The sequence below is a fragment of the Suncus etruscus genome, chromosome 17 (genome assembly GCF_024139225.1).
Source record: "Suncus etruscus isolate mSunEtr1 chromosome 17, mSunEtr1.pri.cur, whole genome shotgun sequence".
Lineage (NCBI taxonomy): Eukaryota > Metazoa > Chordata > Mammalia > Eulipotyphla > Soricidae > Suncus > Suncus etruscus.
Window position 1 is genome coordinate 10,601,411 of NC_064864.1, and position 9,620 is coordinate 10,611,030.

A 9,620-nucleotide genomic window follows, 5' to 3' on the forward strand; every position below is an offset into this window, starting at 1 on the left:
AGTCTAATGTCTAGGAGTGACAGTTCACGCCATCTCTCTGTTAATGGTAAGTCTTTGCTTTAATCACACCTTGAAATCTTGGGTCCCAATGCCCTTTGCTTTGTTCACTCAGCATCATTTCTGACTCTGAGGTTCTGCACTGTCTACTTTCACTAAAAGAATATGGGAAAGGAGACAAAGAGATAGAACAGTGGGTAGGTTACTTGCCTTGCATGGGATCAACCTGTGTTTCGACCCCTAATATCCCATCTGGTCCCCTAATCACACCAGCAGTGATCCCTGAGCACCATTCGATGTGGTCCAAAATAGAACTATAAATCAAAGTTCCAGATAGGAGAACTCTGTCACTCTTAAAAAGGCAAAAATCAGGGCTGCAACAATACCATAGTGGTAGGGCATTTGCCTTGCACATGGCCAATTCCAGATGGAAGCAGGTTCGATCCCCGGCATCCCATAGGATCCCCCAAGCCAGCCAGGAACAATTTCTGAGCACAGAGCCAGGAGTAATTCCTGAGCGCTACTGGGTGTGGCCCAAAAAACTAAACAAACAAAAAAGGCAAAAATCTTCTGGGTTAGAGATTAAGGATGAAGGCATTTGCTTTGCATGTGGTCAACCTGGGTTTGATCCGAGTCACCACAGATGGACTTCTGAGCACTTCCAGGGATGATGCCTGAGCACTCCTAGTGTGCCCACCTCTCCCAAAAAAAAGGCAAAATCTTGAAAAGAAAATCTGGTTCTTTCTTTACCCAGAATAGACCAAAGAGGCACCACAAGACCAAGAAGAGTCTTTGGCTTTGGATGCTCCCTGAGCAGCAACTGGCCCCTGGACCTCTAGACTCAAGATTGCTCGGTGAGGAAAATAAACCCCTGACTTGTCAAGTAGCTCTGTGTTCAATTCATCACAGTCAAATAGAGTCCTGATATGGCCAACCTTTCTATGCTTTGATTTACCGATGATCAAAACCTCACAAGTTTGGATCAGAATCCCACAAGTCTCCATAGAGATTTAATGAATGGATTCACTGTTGGCGCTTTCTTCATGCCATGAGCACAGGATCATAAGGACCATGGCATGGATCCCTAAGAGATGAGAAGTTAGGGGAATACTCCAAGCTGGTCAGACAGAAGCTTTTTCTCTTTATTGCCAGGCTACACACACTCTGTCAGATCTTTTGTTGTTATTTAGTTGGATGGGGCCACATCTGGAGTTGCTAACTCAGGGCTTACTCCTGGCTCTGTACTCCAGAATCACTCTTGATAGTGCTCAGAGGACAAGAGCAGTGCCAGGAATAAAATCCAAATTGGAGGCATGTAGCAAAGGGTCTTATCTGCTTCACTTTCACACCAGCCTCTTTCTAATAAACTTTTAAAGCAATTGTAACATTCATTTCTAGTCTGATTCAAGCACATTTGTCCTAACAAGCTTATTAATTAGAGGAAGATTTTCATTCCAAAATAAAGCAAATCTTCCCCTTAGAAAAAGAATTCACATATATCATCCAAAACAAATAAATAAATAAAATCAACTATCTAAAGGTGCTCCCCCAATTTCCTCTTTCTTTTTCACCTAGCCCTTTAATATGTAAAAGCCCACCTGGACCACTTGATCTTCCTTTTCCTGGTGAATGGGTGTTGGTTTCATAAAGAAAGAGCAGTTCTGGCTTGGTGCACTCAGAAAAATGATACCACAAGGCAAGAGAAGCAAAGTGACTCCTTGATTCTTTCCTGGCTGGCTTGGTTCATTAATCCTTTGGGGCTTCAGACCCATTTGCCTGGCGTTGGAGATAGGGTGTGTGGGGTGATTTCACAACCCGTAAGGATTTAGTTCACACTCTAATGTTTGGAAATCTTTGTCCAACACAAGGTAGAGTGCTACCGAACATATATTAACTAAAACAGGAGCCTGTGAAGCATTTCACAGGCATAGCATGATTCATGCTCATAATATTCACGTTCATTGGAATTAATAAGGTCCCCGTTCCATTTTACAGGTGAGCAAATAGAGCCCAGTAACTCAAGCACAATTTCTTCGAAAAAGCCTCTCTCTGTTTACCAATGAATGACTCAAATTCTCAACAGCAGAGCCAGACGGGAGCCTGATTTTGCACTAATAAAAATACGGTCAGAAGTGTTTTTCGTTTGCTTGGCTCAGCAAATGAAAAATTCTCAAAGCAAGAACAATTACAGCTTACCTAAAAGCCCTCTCGTTCTAAGTAAAATCTAAAACTTACACGTGTCCAGAATAGTTGTACTTAACTACATTCATCGCCTTCACAAGGGCCTACTACATTCAGCACACTGAATCTCTGGGAAAGCCAATAATAATATTCTAATACACGGCAGCACTCGTTAATCAGAAAACCATTTAACTCATTTGCCAGAATTATTTTCAATACATGGCTGCGTGTCTTATAAATGATGGTTTATAATGATGGTGGTTATTAACTTACTTAACACTTCCTCTGCAGCAAGCACTCGGGTGTTTTATATACATCTTTCTTCTCTTAATCATCACAGCCATTTCAAGATGTTGACATCATTATTAGCATCACCTTGTAGAATGGGGGCTACACGGGATGAATTTTCCCAAACCCCTTATTAGGAGGTAACTACAAGGTGTCAAAGTGGTGGTGCAGCGGTAGGGCATTTGTCTTGCACACGGCTGACCCAGGACAGACTGCAGTTCGATCCCACGGCATCCCATATGGTCCCCCAAGCCAGGAGCGATTTCTGAGCGCAGAGCCAGGAGTAACCCTGAGTGTCACTGGGTGTGGCCCAAATAAATAAATAAATAAATAAATAAATAAATAAGAGGTAACTACAAGATTTCAATCCAGATCTGGCTCAGAGCTCTGAACTCTTTTTTTTTTTTTTTGTCTTCTTTTTTTTTTTAGTTTTTGGGTCACACCCGGCAGTGCTCAGGGGTTACTCCTGGCTGTCTGCTCAGAAATAGCTCCTGGCAGGCACGGGGGACCATATGGGACACCCGGATTCGAACCAACCACCTTTGGTCCTGGATCGGCTGCTTGCAAGGCAAACGCCGCTGTGCTATCTCTCCGGGCCCAGAGCTCTGAACTCTTAACCACTAAGCTTCCCCCCCAAAATTGAATTTTTCTCTTGTTGTTTCAAAGACTTAAGCAAGCATTAACTGGAAAACTATAGTCATGTCAGTTCCACACCAACTTCTCTTCTAGGACTTTCCTATTTTGTCATAGTTTTTTACTTTGTATTTCTTTCTACTCCAACAAAACTACCTAAAAGCTTTTTATCTCTTCAACAAACCGTAAGACAAATGAAGCCTAATAAAGCGGATCACATCATTGCTGCTAGAATTCTTTTTGATCATTTGTATAAATGATATTTTTCGTGCCAGCTCTGCTACTCAAGCTGGTATCAGTAAATGAGTCCCACTCTGCCTATTTTTGTAAAAAGGCAACATGATGTTTAAAAATCATTAAAGCAGTATCTTTAAAGCCCACCAGATGTCAACCTCAGTTCACAAAAATAGGTCATTTCCCCTAGGTGACACTCCTTCCTTTCTATAAAGATAAACACAAGGAAGGCTATTTTCGGTTCCGAAAATTCCTATGCCTCTAAATTTTATGTTTGTTTGGTTTTTGATTTTGGACCACGCCTGGCGGTGCTCAGGAATTACTCCAGGCTATGTGCTCGGAAATTACTTCTGGCAGGCTTGGAGATGCCAGGGATAAAACCCAGGTCAGATGTGAGCAAGGCAAATGCCATACCTGATGTGCCATCTCCCACCCCTGCCTCTAAATTTAAGTAGAAAAAATTTTTAGGGGAGGGGTTGGGTCACATCCAGCAGCACACAGGGGTTACTTCTGACTCTATGCTCAGAAATCACTCCTGGCAGGCTCAGGGGACCAGATAGGATGCCAGTGATCAAACCCGGGTCTGTCCAGAGTTGGCCACATGCAAGGCAAATACCCTACTACTGTGCTATTGCTCTAGCCCCTAAGTAGGAATTTTTTATGGGTGGTGGGAGCAGGCATCAGGGCCTCCCAAACTGCTCAAAAACCTGGGGCCACTCCTGGCAGTAACGCCCTCACCCATGCAGGCCTGATGGCTTAATGGTCAGACCCAAGAATGCCAAGGCTAAATTGCTAGGGCCCAGCAGGGCTATACCAGATGCTGCTCGGAGGGTCAAGCTGTGGCAGCTAGAAGTCGTGCCTCAAACATTCCATTCATTTGCTCACGTCCTTCCAGCACCTTCTTTGTCCCTTTATAGGAATCTTCACTTTATGACATACTTTTTTTTTCCTTTCAGTGAAGTTATTAATATATGAATGTAATATTTGCCTTTCTCAAGTCTGACAAACACCTATGGCTGTATTTCTCACTCTTTTGTTCCACTTGTTTGCTTTTTTTTCCTTTTACAAATATTTTTGGGGGGAAAATTTTGGGTTCACTTTCGTGTCTGGCCATACCAGCAATGGTTGGGAACTACGCAGGCCAAGAACCAAACCCAGGGATCCTGAATGCAGCCTATGTTCAGCCCATTGAAATCTCTCTCAGCCATTTCTTTTCTCCCAAACTCCCCTCTGAGTCAAGACCACTCTCCTCCTCTTTCTTAATACTCTCTTAATACTCTATAACTCACATTTAAATGACTCAACATGATCTCACATGAAAGATGAGACACAAATATTGAAAGTTAGTCATAAACAAATGCTAAACCATTCTTTATTAAGCTGTGCACTGCCCAACTTCACTGAACTTGAAAATAAATTTACTAAACTGTTCGCAGATAAAAACCGACCATGTTTAAAAATGTTTAACAGTTAAAAATGCTAGATACAACGTGATTGCTCCAAAATAGTTACTGGAGCGATAAAGGAAAATTAGTGATTTTTCCCATACTTTTAGCCTTGTTTACATACGTATCAGTCCTTGGAACATAAATGATTACCCAGGAAAGGTTTTCATTTCTTTAACTACTACCCTACTGCCCATACTTTAACCTTACCAAATTTTTGGTCCATTGCATAGAAGAATGTCTCTACTAATAAAAATGCAACCTATTAAATATTAACTTGTCCCCAGGACAATCTCTATGGAAATAAATTACAAGTATTATAATTATCCAATTGCCCTATGTAAAGCAGATAATCTGTATTCCGATTTAAGATGGAAACCTGTGACTATTTTAAGACCATGATAAAAAGGAAAATGGCCAATCCAGAACCACAATACTCAGGAATCTAATCAGGCAAATACAAACTTTCCTTATTGGATAATTTTTTCAAGTAAAAGTTATCTCCCAAGAATCACTAACATAATTAGAATAGTTGTTAACTTTCCAGACTTCCTACCTTGGTCTCGATTTAACTTCTACATTTACAAACTTGTGGAATGTGTTAGTTCTAATAGAGGGATAGTTTCTAGAGTGCTTCTTCCGTGCAGTAATAATGCTAATAATAATAATGAACAACTAACAGTTATTAAGCTAGTTTTTACCAACATGGGAACATACAGCTTTTTAAGAAATCCTTGCCATACACACACACACACACACACACACACACACACACACACACACACACACACAGATGGTACTATTTTACAGATGGGCAAACTGAGGCAGATAGGACCATATTCAATATACCATAGGCAACAGAACCCAGGAGTGACTGCTTCCAATGCCTACAGTGAGCACCCCAAAATGAACAGAAAAACTATCTGGTATAAAGCAAACAGGCACAAGACTAAGCTTGATTCAGAAAACAAGTCTTATTTCAGGGCTAAATTGATAACATAGTGGGTAGGGTGCTTGTCTTTCACACTGACCTCAATTCAATCTCTGACACCCCATGGGGATCCCCAAGCCCACCAGAAGTGATTCCTGGGTACAGACCAGGAGTCAGCCCTGAGTACCACCAGGTGTCATCCAAAAGTCAAAAGACAAAAACAAAGCCCCGGGCCCGGAGAGATAGTACAGCGGCATTTGCCTTGCAAGCAGCCAATCCAGGACCAAAGGTGGTTGGTTCGAATCCCGGTGTCCCATATGGTCCCCCGTGCCTGCCAGGAGCTATTTCTGAGCAGACAGCCAGGAGTAACCCCTGAGCACTGCCAGGTATGACCCAAAAACCAAAAAAAAAAAAAAAAAAAAAAAGCCCCAAACCAGAAAATTCGTCTTATTCCTCAAACACAAGTTTCTACCCAGTTGAACTTTGAGAGAAGCAAACAAAGTCAAATGCCTCAGATTTGCATTGGTTCCAGTGTGAAAAATATTCAAAGTCTACTTTCAGGGGCCAGAGCCGTGACCCAGTGGTAGGGCATTAGCCTTGTATGAGACTGACCTAGGACTGGCCGTGGTTCGATCCCCCGGCATTCCATATGGTCCCCCAAGCCAGGAGCGATTTCTGAGCACAGAGCCGGGAATAACCCCTGAGCTTCACTGGTTGTGGCAAAAAAAAAAAAAAAAAAAAAAAAAAGTCTGCTTTCAGAGAGGCACAATACATTTGATGATGATTTTTGAATCACTTAAGGGTGATGACTGTGGTGGCTATGTGCCAGGCAAATTTAAATCCCTCGTGTTAGAAAATGCTACCTCCAAAGGGGGCTAGAATTCGATTTTAAATGGCCTCATCCATACATCACTTATTTTTTCATCACTTTAATTAAATGAAAATCAATTAATTCGAAAGAATCCCACTTCCATAACTCAGGTAATGCATGAGACTTCCTCAAAGTGAACATCACGGGCAGCAATTGGATGTGCTCAGGTAAGCCAGCTGACAAAGGTATGCAAAGATTCCTCCAGCCAGAGCCACAGTATAGTGGGTAGGGGCACACCTGAGTTCCAATCCCCAGAACCCCAGAACCCCTAGCCTGACCAGTAGTGATCCCTGAGCACAGAGCCAGGAATAAGCCCTGAGCACAGCCAGACGTGAGATACACACACACACACACACACACACACACACACACACACACACACACACGAATACTGTACTTTCACAACACTCCACTCACTCCAAACTTAGGTTAAATGGTTGATCACTGGACCAGTTCAAACTAAGCAATCGCACACTATTCTCCTGGATGTATTGAATATTTGTTTATCATCAGAAAGTAGACCAAAAGAATGATCGGAACAAATAAACTAACTACAATGGGTTAGTAAAATACAAAGGGGGCAGGGGTTCTTTGCAAATCCACAGTACAATGACCTTTTTTGAACAATTTATAACTATGGGTCAAAGAAAGTTACATTAAGGTAAGGGGGCAAGGCTATAGAAACAGACTTAGCTATAGAACTAACTGTATGACAAGCATCAGGGATATTTAATCAATAAAAAATAACCAACAAGGAAGATGAGTTTGTAGCTCATCCCCCCCCCAAAAAAAAAGTTTAACTACCTGTCAAACATTCCTGTTATTTGTTTCCACCATTGTTGCTTCGGAAACCATGTTATTCTGTCTGAAAATAACTTGCTTAATCTAAATGTTGTTCTGCAATTTTACTGCATTTCCACCGACATCTAAATCGCTCCCCTATTCCAATACACAGATGGATAAAGTCAAAGTAAGTTTTGCATCAAGTCACCCAAAAGAAAGCTGGAAAGCCCCAATGCTCACTTAATCTAAGGACATCAGCTACTGTATGAATCTTCCTCAGGAACCTTTCAACTAACGCCAAGTCTTCTGCAGTATTTTAAGAATAACAGTCCTTGCAACTACCTTATTCCTCTAAACAAGAGAAATGAACCAGATCAGGAGCTAAAGGTAGACTAGGAACACTTAAGAAAGGTCGAAATGACCTTGGTTTGTTTTGTTTTTTTTTTTAGCATTCAGTTCTAGGAACTCCAAACCTCTCATTTAAAAAAATTTTTTTTTGTTCTTCATTCAATAGTTATAGCAATTGTGCTTGGGAAAGTACCACCAAAATTAGGGAGCTTAGAAAAAAAATTCCCAAATTGTGAAAGACACAAATCAGAGACCCCACACGACTACCAGATTTTTATGAACTGGGTGTGATTTCAGATGTGTTTTATAAGCCTGTCCGAAAAGAATTTTTTTAAAAAGCCCATTGTCCTACATAATCAGCAGCGGTGCCCTAAAAAAAGCCCCAAACACAGTTTGGCTGCACACCCCATCCTGGCCTCTTCTAACTCTGGTGGGGCGCGAAACCCCCGCACTTCATTTCACTGCACTGAGTTTTGACATCTGCGGAGACTTTTTCCAAAAGCTAACTGAGGCCCCTCGGCTGGAGGAAGTGGATATTGACAGTGGGAGAGAAACTGACAGTAAATTGACAAGGAAACCAACACTAAAAGTGACAGGAAACAAGTCACTGACATTGACGAAATGACACTGAAATTGACACAGACACTGACACCGAAATTGACAAGGAAACTGACACTGAAATTGACAGGAAAACCTTGACACTAAAACTGACGAGGAGACTGACACTGAAATTGGTACGAACGCTGACAAGGAGACCGACACTGAAATTGACAGGAAAGCTGACACTGAAATTGACAAGGAAACTGACACTGAAATTGACAAGGAAACCTGACAGTGAAATTGAGAAACCTGACGCTGAAATTGGCAAGGAAGCTGACAGTGAAATCGACACGAAAACGGACAGCTGAAATTGACAATGAAACTGACACGAAACACACAAGCGCAGGAGTTGCGGATGCCCCGGAGCACAGCAGCGGGAACAGAGAGACTCAGTCCGGAGTGCCGCGCTCCGCTGGGTTCCCCGCAGAAAAGTGGCTTCTCCAAAGTTGAGGACGCTAACTGGAGCGCGCCCCGGCACAGAGTGGGGGAGCCCTGGGCTTGCGGGAAGCCGAGCCAAACGAGCACGGGGGTTCCCTGTGTCCGGAGGGAGGAGGCCCTTTGGGGAGAATACGGTGAAAAGAAACTAACAACAAAAAAGCCCCGAGTCCCGTTAAGGTCTGATCGGGGGCCGCGAGTCGCTCGGGGCTGGAGGACCCGCAGGCAGGAGAGACTCGGGGAGGCTGGCTGAGTCTCGGGGGGCCCGTCAACCCCGAGATCTGGGGGGCTTGGGAGGTTCCTTACCTTGTAACATGGCTTCAAGTTTCTTCCTGTCCACGCGGAAACGCTCCTCGCTCCACTCGGGGCTGTGCAGGGGCGCCCCGGCCGCCAGATCGTCCTCGGAGCCGGGCAGAGGCGAATCGGTGCTGCGCTCGCTGTTGGAGCCCGGGTCCGAGTGTGCCGCCAGGTAGCCGGCTTCGCCCTGCGCGGCCATGGTGCTGGCGTGGGGGGCGCGCGGCGATCGGGCGCTGCGCTTCGGGCTCAGGCCTCCCCGGTCCGCTGGCTCGGCCCTCCGCAGCCTCAGCCGCCGCCGACGCGGAGCCCCCGCCGCATCCCAGCCCCGGGCGCCGCCCACGCCGCCCGCCGATCCGCGGCCCGGCCCAGGTCCCCCGGCCCGGGGCTGCGCCGCCCCCCGCCAGCAGCGACGCCCGCGCGGACTCCCAGCGCCGCCGAGCCGCCCGCGCCTCCGTCCAAGGCGCCCCGGCCCGCCCCCGCCCCGGCCCGGCCCGGCCCGCAGCCCAGACGCCGCCCATTCGCCCGCCCGCCCGCCCACCGCAGCCCCGGCTCGGACCACGTACGCACCACACCACGG

General features: G+C 44.9%; 1 protein-coding gene across 1 annotated transcript in view; it reads right to left on the minus strand.

The window, feature by feature from the left end:
- Positions 1-9,242, minus strand: part of BICC1 (BicC family RNA binding protein 1) — a 309,226-nt gene extending 299,984 nt beyond the window's left edge. Inside the window, exon 1 of the mRNA XM_049790533.1 lies at positions 9,053-9,242. Coding sequence (XP_049646490.1) covers positions 9,053-9,242 — 190 coding nt within the window. The remainder of the gene's footprint in view (positions 1-9,052) is intronic.
- Between the last annotated feature and the right edge of the window lie 378 nt (positions 9,243-9,620).